Source organism: Ambystoma mexicanum, chromosome 9, assembly GCF_040938575.1.
Source record: "Ambystoma mexicanum isolate Mex_15411 chromosome 9, UKY_AmexF1_1, whole genome shotgun sequence".
NCBI classification, from domain to species: Eukaryota; Metazoa; Chordata; class Amphibia; order Caudata; family Ambystomatidae; genus Ambystoma; species Ambystoma mexicanum.
The window spans coordinates 254,226,200-254,252,660 of record NC_090931.1 but is presented as its reverse complement, the minus strand read 5'-3'; the positions used below and the strand labels follow the sequence as shown (position 1 = coordinate 254,252,660).

The window sequence follows — 26,461 nt, the reverse complement described above, 5'->3', positions numbered from 1 at the left end:
CCTCTGTCTTATTGGGACCATAATGAGAACTTGTTGGTCTGGAGTAAACTCCACCATGTTTGCCTTCCGGTCATGCCAATGCTTAACCAGCTTTCAAATTCACAGTAGCCTCTGTCCTCATGATTGCCATCCTCTGTCTGAGTAATAGTAATCCTTACTGGATTGAGGGAAGGAGCACTCTCCAGACCCTCCTTAATCAGGGCCAAAGGGCTTCTGACTGGATAACTCAAAGGGGCTAAAGCCCACTCCAGCTTGAGGAACTTCTCTGTAGACAAATAAAAGGCGTGGCAGAATAATTCTAAGTGGTTTTTCCAAAGCTCCAATCATTCTCTTCATGATTCTGTTAAACCTCTCAACCGACCCATTTGCCTGAGGGCGGTAGGAAGTTGAGAACTTGTAGGTGACCCCCACAGGTTTTCCACATGGCCTGCATGTACTGGGACATGTGACCTCCCGTTGGATACAACCTCCTTAGGGCCAGTGCCTGAGCAGTAACAGTCCTCATTGGAATAGCTTCAGTGTACCTGGTGGCATGGTCCAATGTATATTGGTTGCCTGAAGATGTTGGGAGGGTCTAGGGGACCAACAATGTCAATCCCCACCCTCTCAAAAGGGACTCTCTCAATTGGGAGAGACAGTAGGGGGGGGCACCTTCTTGGCTGCACTCCACTCTTACCAGATAACTGACCGGTATGACAACACCTACAGTGTTGTTCAATCTCTGCACCCATCTTGGGCCAGTAAAAGTACAAATAAATCCTCCCCTTGGTCCTCTTGGAGCTTAAGTGACCAGAAAGGGGGACTTCATGTGCTAACTGTAGGAATGTGGGTCTCAGTTCCTGGGGTAAAACCAGTCTCCTGAGGTCCACTGGAATAGTCTGTCCTTGAGGGACCACCTTCAGCTCAGGATGGTCTCTAGGATCCAGATCTTCTAGATGGGGTTGCATCTCCCATTCCTCTGACTCATCAGAAGAAGGTTATTCAGGGGATTCCTTTGGCACCAACTCAGCCTCAGCTGGTGGTGGGGGTCACAGGGGTGACCTCTAGGTTTTCAACAGGATCTTTTTTTGCTTGTGGAAGATTTAGGCTTGGGGGCCCTGCTTACCTTGAGAGACTCTGGGTTTCCCCTTTGTCTCAGATGGAAGATCCTTTAAGGTTGCCTCTCTGGCTTTCCTTGTCCACTCCCTTCCCTTCCCTTCTCTTTTTAGAGGGGGTTTGGGTGTGTTGGAGACTACACCCAAGGCCTTCAAATCATTGCCCAACAGTACTCTTTCCGGCACTTCGGATTGAACACTCACAGGAATCTTTAGTCATTTCATTACATTTAATGATAGTTGGCAATACTGTGCACGTTTGGACTGGGCCTCCTGCTAACTTGGTAAGCCTTTTGGGAGCCTTAGCAACTTCATCGGGTTGAAAGAAACTTTCATCTACCACAGTTATACTGGCGCCAGTGACTCTAATGGCCGGGGATTCCTGGCCATTTACAAGTGCACTGTCATTATAATACTCAGTAATGGAATTATAGACCTCCACGTTTGTTGTTCCCACAGTCCCAGAGATACTAAAGAAACGCTAGCCTGAACACCAATGGGTTCTTTAGCTTGATGGCAAAAGCTAGCTCCTGCCATTGGAATGTCCACATGCTGTGTGAATGCTAAGCTGACGTGGATCCCTGAAGGTTTACCCTTACATCTGGGATCTCCTTTCACATGGTCACCAGACCCACACGTCACACATTTCCCTAATTTCTTTTTGAATGGGGATTTCTGATAACCTCCCTCTGGGTTGGGAGCAGAGGTTTCACTAGCCATATAAGGTTGTTTATGGGGGAATTTAACTTTATGTTTATGGCCCTCTTTTCATGGGGGATTTTTGGAATGATCCTGCTCATCCTTTTATGTTCCCCCCCACCCCCTCTTTCTTGTGAGGAGCCCCATAATCATTAGAGTAGCCCTAGTTGCCACCCACAAGTCAGCAGCCACGGCTAGCTTTTTGGGGTCCAGTTTAGAGTCAGCAAGTGCTGTCTCAGCTCTGGGGAACAAGCATTAACAGTGCTTTCCAGCATGAAGAGGCACCTCATGCCTTAAGAGCTTACCTTGTAGCCCTTAATCCACCCAGCTAAGTTGTTCAGGCTTTCACACACCTAAGTGGCCCACATTTTATCATCTCTCTTGTTGTGGTCCCTAAACCTTTTAGTTATTGGGAAGGGGTCTTCCCAAACCTGGCTATGAGAGCAGTTTTTAATCAACTGGTAATCTTGTCTATCCACATCATTCAACTCCATCACAGCCATTCTGGGAGAGCCTGGAGATTACCCATAGAACAAACTCACTTTCACAAATACCTTGTACACATGTACTGAACCAATCAAGTTGGAAGCAACATTTCTTTTTTTTTAAAAAGGCAAGTCCCATTCCCAATCTGAGTATCTTTGAAGAAAGGAAAAATGTTTTAGCTATAAAAGAATTGTTTTTGTAATATTTCTTGCACTAAAAAAGATACCTCTGCGCATCAGGCAGTAACAGTAGTAACTTCTTCCTATGGAACTACTGGTCCAAACGTATCCATAAAGCTCCTATGTGTGTTCTAATTTTTTTGTTTGGGCTATTTTTACTCTTTTTCTTTTTGGGGAGTATTTGCCAATTTTTAGGGAGTAAAAGTGGCTGATACACCCCTCATCTGTGACACTGGGAAGTGGAATACCTGATTCTCAGTAGGTGCTTCCAGACCGTACTGTCTCTGGCTGCTATCCTCAATATTTGCAACCTAAAGCCAGCTCGCTCGTATGGGATTTTTGAAGGAATTTTTGTGTTCTAGTCTTTCAGCAAAGCAGAGCGGCTACAGGAGCCATTGGAGGAGAAACAAGTGCCTAATATGAAAATACTTGTTTGTAGTATCTTCACATGGTATTTACCCATTAATCGAGCATCCTACTTTATATCCATGATGTACATTCTTGCACATGTAATTTGTGCGACTCACGATGCAATCTATAGTTAACACACTTCTTGCTTACTCAATGTCCATATCTTAATTTGTGTTCTGCTTATATGTATGTTATGGACCTTGCTGTAATCCACTAGATGATGTAGTGTGTTGTAGCCCTATAGCAGTCAAATCCCAAACATCATTGTCCATATAAGTTGAGCACACCCGGGCCTACAGGATATTGCATCAGGAAATGTAAAATGTTGCGGCATAAATGTATTTTTTGCAGCACCATTTTTGACTGGAGGGTTTGAGATTGGCACATTGCATTTCCTGCCGCAATATCCTGGTGGGTCTGGTGAAGCACCAGTTTTTAGGCCCGTCTTTGAGAATGAAGAGGGGCACATTTCAGTACTTCGATAAACCGAGAGTTCCTATACATAAACCCATCAAAGGCACCAAAATGCAGCCCTGTTTGAGGCAGTTATACGTTAGTCTCTTAGCAGCTGTGTGACCCATACCATCCAGCTGAACTTTAACCATTGTATCTCTATGAAGTTCAGCATGTAACTATAGAATGTTGTTGGGGATACCCCAATTTGCTAATTTCTTTCACAATAAAGTTGCATGTACAAAGCAAGCCCTGTAGGTCAATCTACAGAAGCAGATGCCTTTCAAATCCTTTGGGGCCTTCAACCCTTGTATCACAGGGTCCTGGTGAATAGATTGTCCTCTTACTTGTCCTCCATTGCCATTAGGTGGATTTCCTCATTTAAGGTTTGTAATTAAGAGCAAGATGTAAAATAAACAACAACAAAAAGATGCAATGAGCTAAAGCCAGCTCCTGTGTGTAGGGCATCACCCAGTAGGCAGGAGCTACCATGGGAGAACCAGGAGCGAGTACATGACGCACTGCAAAGCTAACTTCCACAAGAGATGCTCACTTAAACTTTTTGCCTATTATGTATGATGCGTTATGTTTAATGTGTCCTCATTCTTCCTTTTTTTTTTTAAATTGACATTCACAAACATTCAGTTAATGTAACATATACATGTTTGTAATGCACCATTTGACCTGGGGCTCTTGTTAACTGATAGTTTAGTTTTTGTTTAGCGCACCCTAACCCTGATGTGGGCGCTTAACCATGGAACATATGTTACAGATACAGTAGATGAGGAGCGAAGGTATGTGAAGACCAGGTTACAATAAGGTCGGAATAACAATTGTAATAGATGAATCGCAAGGAAGTTGTGAAGACCAGGTTATAAAATGGTCATAGCAATAGGCATTGCAATAGTACATATACAGTAATTGAAGGCAAACAAAAAAAATCTTGGTCCAAAAAGCTGGAGATACAGATCTGATGGGTGGAGAGCTAATGCTGCTGGGTGAGGAGCAGGTCCTTCACTTTGGATCTAAAAGACCAGAAGGAGGGTTCAGCTCTAAGGTCTGGGGGGAGGGGGGTGAACAAGTTCCACTACTTTGCTGCTAGCACCTGAAAGCTTGCTTCACCTGCTGTTTTCAGGTTGTACTTGGGTATATTAACGCGGTGCAGGTAGGGTGCTCTAATAGGTCTGATGGAGCTATGCCTTGACAATTATCAGTCAGGTATTGGGGTGCTGTCAAAGACAAGTATTTGACAGTGCTGACAAGGGTGCGTAGTTTGATTCTATCACATACTGGTAACCAGTGTACATCTCGTCTGATGGCAGAGATGTGATTAGCACATGGTATGTTTAAAGCGCATCGAAGGGCGTTATTCTAGAGAACTTGTAATCTGTACAAATTGTGATTTGTAGACCCAAGAAGTAGAGTGTTACAGTAATCCATTTTGGACAGGATCAATGCCCAGGTTAGTGTGAGGCAGCTGTTTGTGGACAGAAAGGGTGTGCATGCGTTGATTAATTTATTAGTATAAGCTGTGGTGGAGGCTGTAGTTTATTTGCTTTTTGATTGAGAGAGTGGAGTCGAGGTAGATGCCCAGGGTTTTGACCTCTTTGGCGACCTTAATGATATTACCGTTGATGGTGAATGATTGGACGCAAGGGTCAAATTTATTAAGACTGACTTGGGTACCGGCGATCAGTAGTTAGTCTTGTCGTTTATACAGAGGCTATGTGCCTGTATTTCTAGATAGATTTAATTTAATTTTACAGTATCTTTTTCATAGCAAACGGTGAGGGTAATGAGGACATGGGTGTCATCCGCGTAGTTTGTGTACGTAACACCCAGATCATCAAGACAATCAAAGAGGAGCAAGATATTATAAAGCGTCAGTGAAACACAGGACCCTTGGGGGACTCTCCACTAGATAGGGAGTTGGTCGGCTGCAACCGAGGGTTCTCCTAGGGTAGAAGCAGGAGTTAAATAGCTCCTAGTAATTTATAACCATGCTAATTCCTTTCGAGAAGACCCCAGCAGATGTTTATTTAGTCAGGGGTCTGCTAATTAATGCATAATAAAAACCATGTACTCCAAAATGGTGCAAAAACTGGGCAAGAAGCAACACTGTTTATTACAGTTGGGTGAGCACAAATCAAACAGAAAAGGGGATTGGTTCTGATCGCAAGGTTGACATCTGAATGGACTATAAGGCTGACATCTGAGTGGACTGTGAACAGTAGCCTTATAACAAGATATACAATAGTCGGAAGTCAGGGGAAACACTTGCAAGTTGGAGGATTCATTTTGTTTGTGCTTCCCAGGGATTTGATTGGTTTGCAATCTCCTCTTCCACCTTGATAGTTAAGTTAATTAGTGAAAGCGTCATTAAAGAAAACAGTTCAATAGTTTTCCACCACATCACCTCGCCATGTGGTGCCTTATTTTATTCACAACCCACCCCAGAACATCTTGTTGATGAAGCAGCATTTCTGCTGACCACCGGACCGTTAATACACTGCCATTGGTCAGCACCATTGAGAACGGGACACACGACACCCTACAGCTGGTGGGAAAAGGGACATTCACACGATACCTGTTAGATAATGAGCTTTGCAAACTCTGTGGTGAATACTTTTGAGGACTGGCCCGCTCGTCAGAGCTTAGGAACTTAACCGTCCCTCCCTCCATCCAGTGTTCCTTTCCCACTGCCGCCTGCTGATGGGCATCAGTGGCCATGTCACCGGCACACTGGTACAGAACCACCGACCCTGCTACCGTGCAGGGCGGCTTGTTTGGCCTGTTACCTCATCCAGTTCTGGTTGTCATAATTCCCATATGGCGAGTACATTAAGCCCCGTCCCCCAGACCCTCTTGCACATCCCTCTGATTTCCCACTACGTGTATTCGTGATTGTACTATTTTTTCCCTTCTTCTTTGCTAATTCTAGAGCAATGTGTTGGACCAAGTATACATCCAATGTATCGTTGGCCTCTACCATTCCTGGTGAAGTCCTTTGAACAGTGTGTCTTTGGCTCAGAGTATGTTATCTCCCATTTAGCCATGTATTTTTTTTTTCTCTTGGACCCGTTCTCACCCCCCCCCCCCCCACTTCTGTTAACTTTTTCTATACTGCCATGGTTCAGCACCATCCAACAATTAGATTTTGTGTCATTCATAAGCTGCTGATTTTCAGCTGTTCATTGGGCTCAATGACCCTTAAAATCAACTAGCTTAGCTTTCTTTGTCCTAGAGGCAATGAAGGTCCGCATGAGGAGAAATTGGTGGTAGCAGAATGTGGGAATTACAGAAATTCTCCTACTTGCTTATCCCTTTGATCACCACGTTTCCTTCTCTGCACTAGCCACAGTTCTACTTTCTCAGTTAAAATCTGCAATCTTGGAATCCTGATGGACTTAAAGTCCACGTTCCCACATATTAATTGCCAAGAAGGCTTGCTTCTTAAAATTATCCTTCCCTTTAGAGATATGAGATGTCATTGCAGGGGCACTTGTGAACTCCCCCTTGAACTACTGCTACTTCCTATATGCTGGCCTCCCAATGACCTCTATGTATTTTGCAAGTATCCCAGGATAGCTGTTCGTCTTTGTAAACAGGACCACAAAGTAGACCATTGTCTGTCCCTGCAATGGCTGTAAATTGAGAATAGTATTAATTTTCCTGCCTTGTGCACGAATGTCTGTGGACTCACTCTCGAATAACTGAGCTCCATGATTAATTGTTGCTCTACTGCCAAACCCTCCCACTCTCTGCCATCTTTCTGGTTTTCTTTTTAACAGCAAGCTAGAACCGTCTGATTTTTAGGGCTGTCCATAAAACCTGCTATTTTCTAGCTAGGATTGAACTTTTTCGCTAGATGCTGCTCTACAGTAATGATAATCACTAATAGCTGACTTGGTCCACAGTCTGCACTGTACACAACACTGTACACATCGTACAACTGAGTTGCATGTTCTACTGGTTGTGTATGTTTGAATATATTGTATTTCCACACTGTATTTTAATGAGGCCAGCAAAGTGATTTGTTTCTCTGTTTGTTTTTACTATAATTTATGGGTGAAGTCCTAAAAGTAATCTGATTAAAACAACATGGATGTTGGTGGCACAGAGGCGAGGCCTTGTGCTTATATTGTATCTAACATACTTTGCTTAACTTTGTTTTTGCATTGTTTTGCTTGATTACACCAAAAAAGCTATCGGCTTTTCATGTAGAGGAGGAACTGAAGAAGCACCAGAAAGAAAAAGAGGACCATTTGAGGCGCTTTCAAGGCGAGGTGAAGCACAGAGTTAATCAGCATGCGAGAATGAGGAAAAAACAGCAGATGCTGAAATGTTATGATGCAGTAAGTTACTTCAAAATAATTAAAGGGGCAGGACTTACCTAATTGCAAAACGGCTGCCAATGTTCTAGTATTTGCAGAAGGAACACTGCCTTGTTGTTGGGAGGGTCCCCCTTCTGTGTCTCTTTGGGTGTTTCCTGACATGTCATCGACCTACTGGGTTTTAGTCACATACCTTTCAGCTTTAAACCATCTATTTTTTAGATTTAAGTTTTATTAAATGGCATTTCTTTTGCCCAAACAGTCATGCTAATCTTTGTTTTACATACGTTGTTGTTTTTGTTCAGTCATTGATTTTTGTGTGGTGGGGGGGAGGGAGAGGCAACTTTCCCAAAACATTTTCTTTCCTGCCCCTTTTCTTTGCTTACTACTTCAGTTCCAAAGGTCGACGGTTGGATCGGTTTTTACCATTGACTTATCTAATGGTGAATTCCATAGTAAAGGAAGGTCTATCCTGCTTTCTATGGCGGTAGGGTCACAACTAGCTTAGCTTGTGGAGCTAATGATTCAAATGGTGGGGCAGGAGCTACCTTCAGAGAATGTTTGTCTGTGGGGCAAACATACTCTAATGCCGCCCCCACCCTGTTCACCCAAACAAGTGTTTGGCAGAACCTGTGTCACCTTAGCAGCGAGTGATGCAACTGTAAGAACATTGGACCAGTGTATTGCCCAAGACCTGATCATATGTAAAGACAAATTAAATGTTTTAAAAATTGGTACTGGCCTGCATGTTAATGTTGTGATGCAGTCTGTGGTTGGTGTCGGTGGTTAAGGTGCATGTACAGCTGCATTTTAGTACCATTTCCCCCATGTAAACCTGCATGACGCTACATTCAGATTGTCTTTGAGGTGTAAGTGGGCAGGCAAAAGGAGACCTCATTCAATAGAGTATAACTAGCCATAAAAGCTGGAGAAAGAAAGGTTTGCATGCATATAAACCAATAAATGCAAGATAATTCATCTTTCCAAACACCTATCAGCAGTTCTGCTGGGCCAGGTAGGGTACCAAAAACCTCTCTAAATCATCCTTTCTCCTACCCTAACTGACAACACATTTTCAGACACAACTCCAGCACCAAACCAACACAGGTTAACATAAGAAAACATATATCGCCTAAAGATGTTGTTTTCCATGATCCCCCACCATTGACTATTCCAGTGACAACTGTTGCGATTTGTAGTCCGAAACATCTGCAGATAAAGGTTGCTGACCCATTGGCTAAACAAAATTTGCCTAAACAGCACACTCACCCACTACATGTATACTGTTACAACTCTCCACTCTCCCCATAAATGCAACTTTGCCAGACACTACAGGCAACCACACAATATTTATATTACCACTCTTTGGTACGCAATGACCACTGCGCCAGACAAGTGGTGAATTATTTAAAACTTGGGCATTCTGCAAAGTTCTTCTTTTTTCAGATCTGCACCCATTGACATTGCAACAAAACGACAATGCCCTGCTCTCTCTCTGCTGCCACGTGAGTCACCTACACCACCTCTTGCAGATCCTTGAGTGCCTAGTGACCATGAAACTGTCAGAAGCTGCACACAACCAAAGAAAATATAACCACTCGTAGCAAAGAGTTTTACTCATTCTGCCTGGCCTTAGCAACTCTGTTGATGGGTAGTATCAGGGGAGGACATGAGTGTTTCCACTGTTCTTAGTCCGTTCTGATAGCCAATCACACAGGGCAGCAAATATTCTGTCTGTTTTCTTGCAGCAGTGTTTACATGTCGGCCTTACTTTGTTGAGCATTCAAGTAATATAAATTGCTTCATTTTAGATTGTGACCTTTTCTTGTGCTTCGCTTGGAATCTGTGAAGCTAAACATTTTGATACCTGTTGATTGTGCCATTATTGCATTTGAAACCTAGACCAGGGAACAATGTTTGCATCAGGAACAAAATACCTGGCAGTGGGAGCCCTTGCTCCCACTTAAAGCTTTGTCTTGTAAGGTTTATACAACTCCCCTGAGCTACTTTGTCTATATACAAAGTATGCCTTGCAAATAAACACATAACCACTTGTTATAATGTATCATTCTCATAGATTTGCATCTTTGCCTGATTTCTAATTATGAGTTTTCTTTTCTTTATTTTTAAACTCTGCAATATGTCCCTATACCATCAAGTCAGGTGTTGATGATCATGGATATAATATAGTTGAGTACCATAGGAAATACGAAAAATGATTTGCTATTAACTTTTGACTCGTATGACAGTTTTTTGGCTGACATTTTTCAGACAAAATTGTACATACTGGCCCCCCAGACTTTGAAAGATCCGTTAATAATTATTAAGATTAAAAAAAAAAAAAAAAAACATTTGGCCTAGTCCCTGTTCATTTTCCCATTGACAAAAAAACACAAAGCTGGAACGAATTAGACCAGGTATGAAACAACTTGGGCAAAAAGCATTGACTCAGAAGGGGGGGGGGGGGGGTCTGGGGTTATGGCATCCAGTCCTTTAAAAAAATATTTGGGTTGCCCACCTCTCCCAAAATGATGGTATATCTCTCATTGTGCATTGCATCAGACAGGCTTTTCAGGACTGAAATCCGCAATTTTTTGGGAGGAAAAAAGATTAAATAGCATCCGACTAGAAGGGGCCTGGTGGGGTGGAGCAGGACACCTTCAAAAGTGGCAACCAGCTCTATTTAGCTACCCGGAACTCTCGCTCTGCCATCAAACGCACCTCTGAGATCTGCCACCTCCTTGAAGATCTCCATGTCATCGCTCTCACCGAGACGTGGTTCATGGCCAGCTCTGTCATGAGTTATCCCAGAGGGCTACACGATTCTCTCTAAGCCCAGGCTAATCGGTCCGGTGGCGGAGAGGCCCTGATATTCCATGAATTGGCCCCTGATACTATTATACCCACTCAGTCCTACTCCTCCTTAGATTACCTTGTTTGCTAGCTTGGTGTCTCGCCTGTCCTCTCACTGACTCTGGCCACCACCTATAGGCCCCCTGGCCCAACCTCCCTCTTCCTTTGAGTGGTCTGACCCCACTTCTTCTCTCTTGGCCTCTACCTCCAGGATTCTCCTCCTCAGAGACTTCAATATTCACCTTCACTGCCATGATGCAGCCTCTGGACTCTTCCACAACCTCTCAGTCTTTCCCTCTTAATTTTTTCCTCCGTTTCGATGCACTCAGCCGGCTGGACACACCTTGGATGCTCTCATCTCTGCAGACCTCCCCCATCTCCAACCCTTTCTCCTGGTCTGATGATGCTCTCCTGTCCTCTCACCTGGACCTCTTGGGTCCCCCGGCTAAGCCCCTGCCTGCATTGCCAGTCTCCTTCATTCGACCTAATGAAGCCGGTGTTAGTTGCTGCTTTTGCCGCCACCTTCATTCCCCCTCCAACTCCTGCCAATGACTCAAACTGTGACACAGCCCTACTAACCTTCAACTCTCCATCTCCAACACTCTGGACATCCTTGCCCCTGTCATGAGGCTCTGCATGAAGCCTACCTCCAAGCGCAAAACCTGGTATGACTCTGACCTGGCCTCTCTGAAACACAAGTGCAAAGCTGAAGTGGCAGGCTCCAAGCACATCCTCTGTCAAATTGGCCTGCAGCCTGCTCCAAAGGCAATACAGACTTTCCATCTGCACGAAGAAGAGGGCCTGTATCCAAGCCTGCATCTCTGGGGCACCTGGCTACAAGGCTGAACTTTTCAAAATCTTCAAGGTACTCACCAATTCTACTGCAGTCTCCATTTCTCCTCTGCCTTCCCTGGCCCTCTGCACTGTACTTGGCTCTCACTTCATTAGTAAAACTCGGAACATCCTGTCCTCACTCTGCTCTACACAACTCCCTTCTCATCCCTCCCTTGGTGACCACCCTCTGCCCCCTCCTACTCTCCTCTTTCGCTCCCATATCAGCTGATGTTTCTTTTATTTTTTATTTTTATTTGTTTTGGTTTAAAAATCAAAACCTTTACAAAGTACATCATCATGTAGCAAACTCCTACTTAGAAGAACATAAAAACATAAAATGTAAACGCATAACAGGGGAAACATAGAAGAGAAAGAGCCTAAACAAGATGGCAGAAAAATAAGAAAAGGTCCATTAGCCAAAAAGGGTGAATACCCAGCCGTGACAGTGAGCCAGCTTTCATGCTTCATTTCCTCTTTATATTGTGATGGTACTTGTTTCTAATACTTGCACTATTGATGCTGTTAATAAAGTCTTGTGTCCGGTAATCATTCTGTCCCAAAAAAACTCTCGAGCCCTCCTCCCGGGCCACATATATCCTGATTAATAGTAGTCTGATTTCCCAAGTAGCCTCGCATTCCATTAGTAAGTGTCTTAATGATTGTTTTCAGGGTGATTCGCACTGTCCAGAGTTTTTTTTTTTTTTTTTTTTTTTTTTTTTCTCCTGATCCCCCTGGTTTCTCTTTGCCATTATCTCTCCAGTATGAGCAATATTTAGTCTGAGTCTAAGAAACTTATTTCTCACAATTTTATCTGGATATTTTTGATGGTATTGTGGCAGGCACCCTAGTTTTTTTCCCGCTTTTAGAAATAGGTTTCGAGGCTTTCGTGGATCTTGTGCCCGCGATTGTGTCTATCCAATCGCTTATTTCCAATCGCCTCTTCACCTTCAGTGTGTTTTGAGATTAAAGTTTCCGGGTTCAGATCAAGTTGTTCAGGATAATATCTTATTTTCAGATCTAGACTAATGAGTATCTGGGATCTTGAGCTTTTAAGGTGCTCATTCACATCCACATAAAGTGAGTTCTTTTCTGCAGTGATTATTTCCCGATACAATGAAAGAAGCTTCCAATCTGATCGGCATCCCAAGGATACCTAGCCCAGTTCAAATCGTAAGCTCCGGATGGATGTACACATCAGGAGACCCAGACATCTTTTCCAGAGAGCACCCTCCAGTTTGTCCCAATTTTTTGTCCAGAGCAAGGGCTTTGCTTCAAGGCCATACAATAGAACTGGGTTAGCTTTTGCCGTGTAGAATCTAATGAGGGGTCCAATGGATAATCTACAATATTTGGCATTTAATTTTTTCGTTTGGGGTGTTATTTGTACAGCTTTCTCCATGATAAGGAGGTTTCTAGACCAGTCTGCACTATGGAAGTCTCAACCAAACAGGTGCTCATCTGCTCCTCTAGAACTATCAAGGACCACATTGTCTCCCTTGCTCCAGCCTTGGCTGATTTCTCCATCCCTCCTTTGCCACTGGATCCTTCCCTTCACTGCTGCTTGCCCTCCCTTGTGCACCCTCTTCAAAAAGCCTTCTGCCGACTTTTCCTGTCAGGGCGTTAGTTAACCGGGCAGTAGTTAACCTATCTCCATTTCCAACTTCCTGGGCAAGATCTTGGGGAAGCTGGCCATCTCCCAGCTTTTCCACCACAGTGAATCTGTTGGTTGTCTCCACAACCATGAATCCGGCTTCATAGCAGCCAGAGGCACAGAAACTGCACTCCTAAACACCTATGAAGACTTGCTCTCTCATCTCAATTCCAACTCTCATTCCGTTCTCCTGCTTCTTGAACTTCCTCTGCCTTTGATATGGTCAATCATGCCACTTCTAAATCGGTCCTGTGATACCCATGGCATCAAAGACCTGGCTCTGGACTGGTTGACGTTCTTCCTCTCTGACCGACCTTCCCAGGTACAACTGGGCCCTTTTCTCTCCTCCATCTCACTCTCCACCTGTGATGTCCCTCAGGGCTCTATCCTCTCGCCTTGGCTTTGTAACATCTACCTTGCCCCTCTAGCCCATTTGATCGCCGCCTTCTCTCCTAACTTAGTGTTAAACGCATGAAACTGAGCTTTCCTTCAAGCTTCGCTCCTCTGCCTCCTCCTCTTCCTCACTCATTCCGGACTGTTTGTCTGCTATTCAGGCACGGTGCACTGCTAACGATCTCTAACTTAATGCCAGTAAGACTTAATATCCTTCTCATTGGGACCCCAGCTCCCTTCTTCCGTCCTAAACTCTGGCTGCCCTCCACGGGCCCCCTCCCCTCATCTTCCTGTGAGTCAAAAATCCTTTAATGTCCTCTTCGACTCCTCTCTCTCCTCACATCATGGACCTGGCCAAGAAGGCCCACTTTCAGCTGCACCCCCCCCCCCTCCTCGGAGGCATTTTCTCTTTCCTCACCTTTTTTCCCCTCTTTCTCCCCACTCTTTCTCTCTTCCCCCTTCCCCCTCTCGTTCTCTCTCCCCCTCCACTTACCCCCGCCCCCTTGCTAATGTCCCCCTCGGCCTCTTGACTGGCTTCCTGGCTGATTCAGATTCTTGCAGGACACCAGGGCCTCCTCGACCTTCCCGAAGAACAGGTCAATGGGCCGTGTTCGTTCTCGCAGAGGGGCGCGTATGGACTATTTTCTTTTCTTTTTTTGTTTACCTTTCATATGTAACTGTGTCAACCTGAAGCCAGCGCCCGCCTTTAGTATCTTACCGAAAGCTGTCCTGTCTGGGACTGCGTGTTTACAGTAGTCCACCCTGCAGGGGGGACCGCATTCATAAGGTACGAGAATGTTTGCAGTATCCAGAGAGTCTGGTCTCTCTGCAGCTTCAAGGGAGACATACCACTTTAATCAGGAACCACAGATGGATCCATTGACCAGAGACTTTTTGTTCGACAACAGACAAGATGGGTGGGACTTAGTTTCACAGGTTTTCACCATTTTACCTTTACCTTTCCTGTTGCAAAGCACTCTGATTATGACTTCATGCATACTGGAGATTGTTGGTGGGACCCCCCAGGATTGGTTTATTTAGGTATGCTTGGCCTTCACCAATCACTGTGGCCCATTTGGCTTTAAAAGAGGGCTGAAGCCCTCTTTTGGCAGATCATCTGAAGACTTTGCAAGGAGTAGCAAGAAGAACTCCTCGTTGGACCCTGGCTGAAGGTACAGTCGGCCTCACCTCTTCCTCCAGTGAAGGAAGACCAGGACCTCTAAAGAGGGAAGCAAGAGCCCTCCCTTAAACATCTGCCAGGGAACAGGGGGAAATACCGAACTCGGAGGACCCTCCAGCAGCTCCAGAACCGGTACTCAGCCAGCACACTGTGTGCCCTGCTAGAATCTGCAGCAAGTTTCCTAGGTAGGAAGTGCCAGATGGGCAGCTGCCTGCAGCACACGCCTCAGTTTTGAGCTAGCCGCCTTCAAGAACGACATGAGCCCATTGAAGAAACTGGGGGTGGTACCTCAATGAGCATCTACTGACGTGTCCCTTAATGGACATTTTCGTGCCAGTCGAGTTCCTCAAGCTGCAACTGACCAACGCTGACCGTTGTCAAGCCGCAGTCGCTTAAAGACATCCAAGACCTCTCGACGAGTGCTTCAGAACCGCCGATTAGCACTGAGATAACAATTCCTGACCTGAGGTGCTGTGTAGGCAAGCCTGCAGCTGTTCATCCAGCTTCGCTCGTCGAACAGTCTTGCAGCCTGAAACCTGCAGCCGACTCCCATCTTGAACTCTGTCCCTGAAGCCTACAAAGCGCCCTGAAGCTGACTCGACCCTGTCAAGCACCAAGAACACCTACAGTACAGGGTACATTGTGATTCTGTCCCCCTGGTCATTCCCAGAAGGCCTCTAGAGTAATTTTAAGACTCATTGCTCCCTTTGTGCTGAAGCCAAGAAACCTTAAACTTTTGTGGTTTTGAACCGTACCGACTACCCTCCTGTCAGTATCCAGAGTGCATCCCTTTTCCTTCTTTGAAACGGTCTGTCCACTGCATTCCTTTACAGGATGGGTTGTATTTTGTACTGTTGTGGTATAAATAAAGTAGATATTTTTGATATTACCTTGACTGGACAGTCCCTTTTATCATTGGGTAATAATTGTATTTCACTGTGTTGCAACTAACCAGTGATCCATTACCTTTCGGAGATAAACCTGCCATTCTATCCACGTTACCAAAATTGGACTAGGAGGTTTATAATTGTCTTGTTGTTCCAATCTGTTTGGATCCCTTCTGGTGAACTGGTGGTGTGGGGCTGATTGATGGTTTAGAAACCGATATTGACCACTGGTGCCCCAGAAGTTGATCTGTCACAGGTGTAATAAATCTGAGAAGAAATACATGTAGCCATATGGTACTTGAGGGGTTGAGTGCGTGGTTGTTCTGTGAACCCTCTTAGTTTCGGTATGGGAGGGACATTTCTTTTGGTGGTTAAATGGATGAGACCCTCTGACTCGTCACACTATGCACAGATTTGTGTAATTTAATATACTTTGTGTGACTGCGTATCTGAATATTGTGGAAATGCAACTTCAGATCTTAGCAAAAATGGTGGAGGGCAGAACCACTAGGGCATATGGTGTTAATTTCCGGCCATTTCAATGACCTACTGAATTATTACTCTGAGAGGAGAAACTAGCCATATGAAAGCACTACGCTAGAGATTGAAATTGCATAGGCATACAATGACAGTACTAATGATCAAGAGCGAGTGACTGAGCATTGTAGGCCTGCAGCTGGCGTATGACTTGAACACTATGGCGTATTCTGGCACCATTCCGCAAAAAGTATTATACGTTTATTTGTGATGCTTGTTAATCTGCTTAGAATCACATGCTTTGTATATGGTCCGACATCCAGTGGTAACCGTGGAGTATTGCATCTTGTCTTTCGGGGACCGAAAGGGGACGTCAGCATAGGCGTGGCTGTAACACTATCCCTATCGTGACGTGTAATGTACCTAAAATCGCTCACGTGCCGAGGTCCCTCAGATTGTTTTTTTCCGCCACATATATATATATTTAATATATATGAGCTCTTCCTAAGAGACATTGTTTATCTTTATACCGACTTTGTCGGTTATTTTCCCATAATTCACTTCGACAGCAATTCAAGCAACTTCAGCGAAGACTACGGGAAGTTTCTACGGCTGTGGATTTCGGCGCCTAAGATCCGGCGGTTGAGCCATCCATGTGGCTGGGCCCTCTGGCTAGCCTACACAGTAGGGAGAGTGGGGTCGGGGTGGCCATATCTTTCGTTGCGTCTCTCCTCTTCCCCATCTTTGCCCTCTAGGTCTGGTCATCTTTGTCTATACCTTTCGCTATGGAAAGGGCACCATTTAGGTTCTGCCCTAAGTGTAAGGTCTGGTACCTGTGGAAAGACCAGCACAATACGTCTAATTCTTGTCTACCCCTAGATCACAATAAGAAGTGGTGTGCGGCCTGTAAGCTCCTTCGGCCTAAGACCGTTAAGGAGCGCTGTGTAAAGGGGTGGCCCGCATACGGTATGCCGCAGGCTGAACCCTCTCCCCCCCACCGCCACACCCGCCGAAAGTGACGGCAGTGCACTGATGATGACCAGACATCCGTGTCAGATGTCATCGACCTTGAGGTGGATGTTTCTAGGTCCGCCATGCCGTCCCCTCTAGGCCTGACGCAATTCTCGCTTTGGGGACCACACCCGGCGACAAGGGCGTACAGAAACCACGCACTAAGCACACAACCCCATCACCGATTTCGACCGTTCCGGTGAAAGCACCAACAGGACCGCCGAAAATTTCGACAGAATACTCTGATCTGGTAGATCAGCAGCATTCACTGCATCCGCAGCAGCGTCTTGCGACTAGGCACTCCAAAGCTAAGTGCGCTACCTCTAAATATAGTTTGGATGCCGAAGCGTGATCATCCGACGCTCCTGCACCCCCTCAGGCCCGAAACCCACTCCTAGGCCTTCTAGCCTTTCCGCAGGGGAAAAATCTACCACTAGGCCCCCTGGCACCGCTGTAGGTGGTAAATCTGCTGCTGACCCGTTGACTCCCGCCGATTTCGGCGGAGATTGAGGACAGTATTGCGAGGATTACTTCGGCGGTTGGGCTGACGCCTAAGACACCGTCGAAACGCATGGAGCGTGCTCCGGTCAGGTCTAAAGACCCACCCTGGCACCCCAGTACTCGCGAAAGCTACGAGGACAGTCAGGAGCCTCTGTCCAATACCGTTGGGGACAAATTTCGATGCCAATGAGAATAAGGCGACGTTTTTCCACCTTTTGCCCCGTCTGGTTCATCTAAGTGGACGAGGGAAAAGTTTGAAGGATGCATGGACCATCTAGAAAGGGTTGTCTCGCATTCAGAGCATCCTTCCCCTAAGAGATCTCGTGAAGACCCTCTATTGGTGTCGGCTTCATGTTTCCATGAAAATCTTGACTCTCAAGACCCTTCGGCTTCTGTCCACCATGAAGACGTGGTCCAGATGGACACTTACCAAGACATCTATGACGAGGAAGAAGACCCTTCCTTCCTTCCTTCAAGACTACCCTGATGACCAGGCGGATGCTATGGGAAACTGGGAGGAGACCCAGTAAGTGGAGACGGAGCCATGGACGCTCCCTACGCAACATCAGGACACTAATGTCCTATGCCTGGATTCCCCCCCACCACTCCAGCCCGTCAGGCCTCACCTGTGGACGATCAAATGGCTTTCAATGCCATCTTAAGAAAGGCAGCAGAGCACTTTAAGATCACCACCGAGGAGGCGGTGCCCGAACAGGATTTTGTGCAGGACATTCTCAAAGAGAAACCCCCCTCAAGCCAAGTCATTCCTCTCCTGAACTCTGTTAAAAGAAGGTTGGCCGCCTCCCTGGTCACGCCAGCACAGACCCGGGCAGTGAATCCAAGAGTGGAGAAATTATTTCGGCCATCTCCTACTGACCTCCAATATATTAAGGCCACGGAACCCTTGACTCCTTGGTAGTCCCTACCACCTGGAAACGGGCAAGGGTACCCTTTGCTACATGGGAGGCGCCTCCGCATAAGGAATCTAAAAGGTTGTACGCCTTAGGTAAACGTGTTACCTTGGCAGCTGCATACACCACATGCATAGCGAATAACAGTATGCTGCTTGCCAGTTATGCACACGCACAATGGAACTTTATACAAGGTCTTCTCCAGGAGGTTCCTGAACCTGCTAGGTCCAGACTACTCACCATCCTGGCCGAGGGCAGGCAGGTAAATCAAAAGATAATTAAAAACACTCTGGACACTGCTGAGACGGCAGGCAGATCCCTGGCCCAGGGCACACTACTCAAGCAGCATGCTTGGCTCAACAACTCAGGGTTTGAGCCTGAAACACAGGCCGATCTTATCAACAAACCCATAGACGAGACCAATCTCTTAGGTAAAGCGGTCGACGATGCTCTGGAGACGGCCAAGAAGGAGCATGAGACTCTTAAGTCCTTAAAACAAATAACTCTGAAGCCTTCCCCCACAGAGGGGAGGCAGTTCTCGTTGGTCCTTTCGAGACCAATCCTGTTCAGGTCAAAATAACTACAAAACAGGAAACTGGAACTCTGGACAAGCATCCGGAAGCCCCGCCAACTATCCACTTAGGGGTCAATGAAGCAGCAAAGGCAGAGGCCCCAACCCCAGAGGAGCCGCAGCCTCTGGTCAGAAATGACCAACGGATCCAGGTCCCCTCCCATGTCACCCCGGTCGGAGGGTGGTTAACATCTTTCCTCGCGGCATGGGAGAAGATAACTTCAGATCAGCGGAACATAAAGACGGTCGCCCATGGGTACTGCGTGGAATTCTCCCGACCACCACAGTTCAGACTGCCACGTTAAGGACACCTCACGCCGGACCATCTGCAGATCCTGATTCAAGAGATGGAAGCGCTTCTGGGAAAGGACGCCATAGAAGCCGTCCCTATTCTTCAGGTAAACGAGGGTATTTATTCAGTGTACATTTTTGTACCCAAAAAGGACCTCACAATGCGCCCTGTTCTAGACCTGCGCCCAGTGAACAGATTTATAAAACATCAAACGTTTCCTATGGTAACGCTACAGGAAGTGATCCTACTGTTGAAACGGGGGGACCACATGGCAACATTGGACATGAAAGATGCATACTTTCATATTTCAATGTTGCCAGCGCACAGAAAATATCTAAGGTTCATGATAGAGGACAGGCACTACCAATTCAAGGTGCACCCCTTCGGAATCTCCTCAGGACCAAAGGTGTTTACAAAGGTCATGGCAGTAGTGGCAGCACACCTGCGCAGACTATCCGTCCCAGTTTACCCTTACCTCGACGCCTGGCTCATAACAGGGGACTCTTATGACACATGCTTTTTGAACACCCAGAAGACCGTAGACCTTCTGTTCAGTTTGGGATTCTCTATCAACAAGAAGTCCACTCTAGCCCACAGTCAAGTAAAACAATTTCTAGGGGCTCTAATCCGGACGATGGATGGCCTAGTTTTCTGCTCCAACGAGAGGGTTCAGAACATGCTTTTTCAGATCCCTCAATATGTAGCCATTCGGGAGGTGACGGTATGCAAGGCTATGCGTCTGCTAGGTATGATGGCGCCCTGTATATACTTGGTTCCCCACGGGCGCCTGCGCATGCGTCCCATGCAAGAGTGGCTCAACAGCCAGTGGTGTCAGGCCAGCGGACAATAGGAAGATCTGGTAGTTGTCTCGCCAGCCCTCGTTCTCTCTCTGCAGTGGTGGACGAGGGAAAACCCTTCACCACCCCTGCAGTGGAAGCCACTCTCATGACAGACGCATCTCTCACGTGGTGGGGGCTCGCCTGCTTCAGCACACAGCGCATGGAGTGTGGCCCCAAAAGTAGCATCCAACCATATAAATCAGCTAGAACTATTGGCAGTGTTCAAGGCACTAAAAGCCTTTCAGACTCAACTCAAGAAAAGACAGTTCTGGTTCTGACAGACAGCACCACAGCCATGTATTACCGAAACAAACAAGGGGGCACACACACACTCCAGGGCTATCCAAGCTGTCCCAAAACATTTGGATGTGGGCTTTCAAACACAAGATGTTTCTGTTGTTCGAACACGTTCCAGGGGAACTCCATCTTCTGGCAGACGTGCTCAGCAGAGATTTCCCACTGCCCGTAGAATACGGATGGTGTCTGCACAAAGACATTGGGCCTCATTACACGGAAGGCAGTGAGCCAGCGCCATGGCTCATGCCGGTAAAATACCGGCACCGCCTTGGCGGAAAGGGGATTTACCGCCCCATTCCAAGGTTGGAGGGCGGTAAATCCCCCTTCCGCCATTGCCCTTCCTCATTCCCATTTCTGCCCCATAGGGCTCTATGGGAATGGGGAAGGCGCTAATTATGGCACCGCAATTTTGCGATGCCGTAATTGGCTCCGAGGTCCCTTAGCGGGTTGGTTTTTAACGCCTGCAAAAAGCAGGCGTTGAAGCACCAACCCGCTAAGGGACCTCGTCGTAAGGCGGTAATGGTTAACGGTCACCGTTACCATTAACGGTGGCCGTTAACCATTACCGCCTTCCGTGTAATGAGGCCCATTGTCTCCACCGTCTTCACAGAATGGGGCTTCCCAGAGATCGACCTGTTCACAACTCAGGAGAACGCCCAATGCCAAGACTATGCCTCCAGGTATCCCCAGAACCGCTCCAAGGGGAACGGACTCTGGATAACATGGTCAGAGAAATTTGTCTACGCTCCCACCTCCGCCCCCCCCAACTCCCCTACTCAACAAGATAGTGCACAAGATGCACCAGTAACCAGTCACATTGATATTGGTGGCCCCCATGTGGGCCTGCCAACCCTGGTTCGCTCATCTAATGGAAATGTACCTCTCCCCACCAGTAAAACTACCCTGCCCGTACAACATGTTGTCTCAAGACAGGGGGGAAAACCCTATACTCTTGCCCACAAACTCTGAACTTAGCAGCCTGGCTCCTGAGGTCATATAGTTTGGACACCAACAGCTCCCTCAGAGATGCATAGACATATACTCACGGAAGCCAGAAAACCTAACACCCGATATTGCTATTCCAGTAAGTGGAAACGCTTTGTCATCTGGTGTAATACCAAGGGTGTCAATTCCATCGATTGGTCACCCACACACATTGTGCTGTACCTAACCCATTTGTTAGACGCAGGACTGGTCTTCAATTCTCTAAAGGTTCATCTTGCTGCTCTCTCAGCCTACACCACGTCAAAACAAAGTGTCATGCCGGAAAATACTGGTTATGAAGGCCTTTATGGAAGGGGTTAAGAGCATCCACCCCCGCCCCCCCACTTCTCACCCAGCTCCTGGATGGGATCTAAATGTGGTTTTAACCAGACTCGTGGGATCTCCATTTGAGCCAATGCATAAAGCAAATCTAAAAGACATTACTTCCAAGACGGCCTTCTTAGTGGCTATCACTTCTATTAGAAGGGTTAGCAAACTACAGGCCCTTTCTGCCCTAGACTCTTTTGTTACAGTCCATAGGGAGAAGGTAGTTCTGCACACTCATTCCAGATTTGCGCCTAAATTCATCTTGAAGTTCCATGTGAACCAATCGATCGAACTACCCACTTTCTTCCAGAATCCCATGAGCATGGCCGAAAGAAGCATACATACACTAGATGTGCACAGGGCAGTCGTGTTCTCCCTGGAAAGAACAAAACCACTGAGGAAAACAAACCAATTTTTCGTTTCAGTGGCAGCTGGCAGAGAAGGGGATCCTGTCGATAAATCGTCTATCTCAAGGTGGATTGTCAAATGCATCACACTGTGTTTCTCTCTTGCTACGAGAGAACTGCCCTTCAAGCCTAGAGCACGCTCTACTTGGGGCACTGGGCTTCCATAGCATTCATTGCAAATGTCCCCTCAAGTCCATTTGCAAAGCGGCAACCTGGAGTTCTATACACACCTTTACGAAACACTATTGCCTAGACACTCATTCTAGATCTGACTCTCAGGTGGGACAAGCAGTATTAAGACATCTTTTCTCTGCTGTTCCTTCTCATAACCCACCTCCAACTCCGGGTACTGCTCGCTAATCTATGCACAGCATGTCGTTCTAAGCAGATTAACAAGCATCAGAAGACATGCATTTTCTCATCGTAATAGCATTTCTGATGGTTGTATCTGCTTAGATTCATATGCGCCCTCCCTGCCTCCCCGCTCGGGTGGAAGGAACATGGACATTTTACTACTTTCTCTCTTTATATACTCGCTCACAATAGCCTCCCTCATAGCAAAAAAAAAATACAATCAGAGGGACCTCTGCACATGAGGGATTTTGGGTACACTACACGTCATGATGGGGATAGTGTTAGACACGCCTATGCCGACGTCACCTTTCGGTTCTCGAAAGACAAGATCCAATACTCCGCGGTTACCACTGGATGTCGGACCATATGCACAGCATGTGAATCTAAGCAGATATAACCATCAGAAATGCTATTACAGTGAGTAATGCATTTCTTATTGTAAAGCTGACCTGGCTTTCCCTGGGAGTTTCCCGAGATGCTGGATGTGCTGTGGTGCAGCACCTTCACAGGAGAGGGCATGCCATTACCAAATATGGTGCACCACATGAATTCTTTGATTTTCTTTTTTCTTTTCAGTAACAGGATTTATGAATGGCGTGCCTCCACTTGTGGAATTAAGTGTTCTCCATGTAAATCATAGGCTTGACACAGTGACTCTGATCCATGAAAATTCTCTCAAATTTTCTCATTTCATTTAGTATCGCAACCATGAACCGTAAACAAAATTATTTATGTATATAGTGTAAGGAAGGCATGGTATCTAACGGTGAACTTGAATTTGTTGGTTGAATGCCTAACTAACCTAAATCTAAGTATGGGAGCAAGCTACGACCATCAAATAATAACTCAGTCCTAGTCGATTATTTGTCAAAATAAAAGGGCCTATACTAATAAACCTATTGCCAATCCTTCTAAATACAAAATGGTGTGGGACAACAGTGTATGCAAAAGTGTTCAAGAAATAATATGTTCGGCCAGTTGAGCAGTTGTCTTCCCTTCCCCCATGTTTTCAGCATGGGGCAAGGTGGCACGTTTGGGCTTCGCGCACACTCTGGCTGCTCTGCCACGAGGATACAGTTCAAAGCATAAATATCAGGGCCTTCTGCCAAAGCCTAGTTTCCAATAATGGTCTCTTAATGCAGAAGGTTTGTCGTAACAAACCCATATCAAAGTTACATTCCTATCAGAATCTTCACACGCACAAGTTATCGCTTCCAGTGTTCATCCTGGGTCTCCCTCCTTCAGGCTTGGACCCCCCCTTTTACCACAATGTTTACACTTATCTCCCTCATTTGGGCTCGGGTCCTGGATCTCCCTCGTGTTCGTTCCAGTGCTGGTTATACAATGTTGCTGCTTGCAACCTTGACTTCAACACAGACCGGTCCTGCATTGGTCTCCCCAACTCACCGGCTGTGTTGATCCCTCTGGTGCTTCTTTGTTTTTGGAGCCAAGGACGATACCACAGTGGCTGCTGCTCCTCCCGGGCTGCTGCTCCTCCCGGCCTTGGTCAGTTACGCGGGAGGGCCTTGGGTGTCTCTGACACACAATGCAGTATTCTTCAGTCTGGTTTCCTGGCCTTACACTTTCTGACTTGAAGGTTTTTTGAAAATAATGGTTTCTGCCCAAAAAGGTCTAAGGTATTTCCCTTCTTCCGTACCCTTCTTGGTTTGCTGTCTTTCTCCCCTTGTTCAGCTGCAGACTTGAAGCTGCTGTTAATTCGTGTACTTTGCCTCGCTCAGTGTGCTCTGCCTGTTATCCGTGAGGGGAAGTTTAATAAGTCAGATGTGAGTGATTGTCAGTAATTGCCTGACCATAGTAGCAGGACATGTCAGGTACATGGCTTGGGTGCGAGAGCGGGCTGTCCATGTGAAAGTGTTTGAGAAGGGAAAGGGGAGTAGGGAGGTAAAGTTCCCACATATCCTACCTGGTAGGATTGGTGGGGGGAGGGGTAAAGGTGTTAATGGGGGAGGAATACAGTGTCTTGCCATCCGGTGTTCCACTCCCCGATGACCCCTCACCCAGGTGATCTTCCGACACTGGTCCACCCCGAGGGCCTGGATCCAAAGGCAATGGGGTTACCCTGGGGTGGGCGAGGGGTCAATAGAGTGGGCGGGATACATATCCATCCGCGGGGACTAGCTATTGAGAGACAGTCTGGTTTCTCACAATGGCCACTGATCATAGGTTCTCTTAAAGATGCCATTGTCCCTGGATGCCTCACAGCCTCGCTCTCGTAAATAAAACAGTCTCCCTTCCTTCTGAAGCCTATTTCCAGGGCTACACTTCTTGTAGCTTCTTTTAAATTCTGTAAGAGGGTGACTAGCCAGTATACTTTATTTAAGGAAAAAAATCTTTTTTCCACTCTGTTGCAGTGAAACCATATAGTGGGATAATGGGCACGGGGGAAAAAACGGATACATCTAGGCCCCAAAAATACAGTGTTCTCAGCTTCAGCGGATCCAGATTGCAAGAGGAGGTGTTGTGCTTTTAATTGCCTCAATTGGTACTAAACTGAATTGTTGCTGTATTTGAACTTGTAGCAAATTTAGTTTGAAATAGAACTGTGTGTGTGAAGGAGAGCCCTATATTCCCCTGGGGGCCCTGAAGTGTTTGTCTGTTTTTTGTCTCGGCAGGCCCAACAACCATCGCTTGGCATTGCTGATTTCAAATGGATTGTGTCCTCCCAAGTATTCCTCAACTTTGATAATATATCTCTCCAGCTTTGCTGCTTCGGAAAAAAATTTCAACCGAGGACGCTGTATGCAGTTTCGTCGAGTCGATGTCCCTCGACGGTCGATGTCATCAGCATAAATAGCACATGCAGTGCCAGTTGGCTTCAGTTCCGTTTTTCCGGGCTAACGCTTTGAGTGAATTACAGCACGCTCCAGTGACAGATTTCTGTGAAGAAAATGTCTTCAACTCCATCGACGCCCTAGTCGGCTTTCATAAAAGGCCCGGACTGCGGGTCGAAATGTCGATTACTGATCCTCACCGGGTCTGCCTGTGGTGTCAGGGCTCCGGCACCATACTGCTGACTGTGGGTCCTGTCTGGCCATTACCGAGAAGGATCTCGGGAGCTTAAAGGTAAACTGGTGGTGAGGAGGTTAGCATCAGTCACCATCGAAGAGGGAGAAAGACTAATGAGTCAAGAATCTTCCTGGTGCAAAAAGGTCCTGAATGAGGAGTCGATTGCAGCCATAGGTCTCTTTCAACCTCGAGTGATTCCGGCACGGAGGTCATCAGATGCCCTACAAAGTCCGATTTCCCCTGAAAGTGGGACGCATTTCGTAGTGAAATGATGCAAAGTTTGGAGAATGTGGCCACAACCCCCTCGAAAGAAAAGCAAGAGTCATGCCCTGATTGCTCCAAGTAAGGACGACAAAGGGAAGACGAAGGCTAAATCCTCAAAGCCGAGTCTAACTATGATTCCGGCGAAGAAGCACAAAGCAGCAAAGGTGTTGACGATTTTGCTGACACCGTCTGAGTCTGAGCTGTCGACACCAAAGTTGACGCTGATTTAACCTACGCCATTTTCAAAGCAGTCTTCGACGACTACTTCGACATTGTCTGAGCCATTGACAGTACAAGATGAGGTTTATAAGCCTTTACCTAAAAAATATTATTAGTCTCTGGCTGCGATATGAGAAAGACCAACCTTCTGATGACAGTTCACCACCTTTTTCATCTACAATTTGACGAGTCCAGACTAAGAGATTTGTATGATAATCTCCAGTCAGCTAGTGGCTTGGATACCTTGCCAGATTTAGAGTTTGGCAGGCCTGACCCCTCTGAGCATGCTGACTCATCCTGCAGAAAACTGATGGAAAAGGTCATTGAGTTTATGGGATGGAGTAGGCCTACTCCATCATTCAAACAAGATATGACTGACCGAGTCTCGGGAGGATAGCTCAGCGGCAACGTGCTCGCCTTGGAAGCAAGACGACATGGAGCAACAACAGGTTCGATCCCAGAGTCCGTGCTTAGAAACCTCTGGTTATTAAGCGTGTTATAAATATCCTATCATATATCTTGAACC

General features: G+C 46.4%; 1 protein-coding gene across 3 annotated transcripts in view; it reads left to right on the top strand.

Moving 5' to 3' along the window:
* Positions 1 to 26,461, top strand: part of CCDC15 (coiled-coil domain containing 15) — a 579,868-nt gene that overhangs the window by 258,939 nt on the left and 294,468 nt on the right. For all 3 annotated transcript variants that reach the window (XM_069614562.1, XM_069614561.1, XM_069614563.1), the window contains exon 2: positions 7,528 to 7,677. In XM_069614562.1, the coding sequence (XP_069470663.1) occupies positions 7,528 to 7,677 (150 nt within the window). The remainder of the gene's footprint in view (positions 1 to 7,527; positions 7,678 to 26,461) is intronic.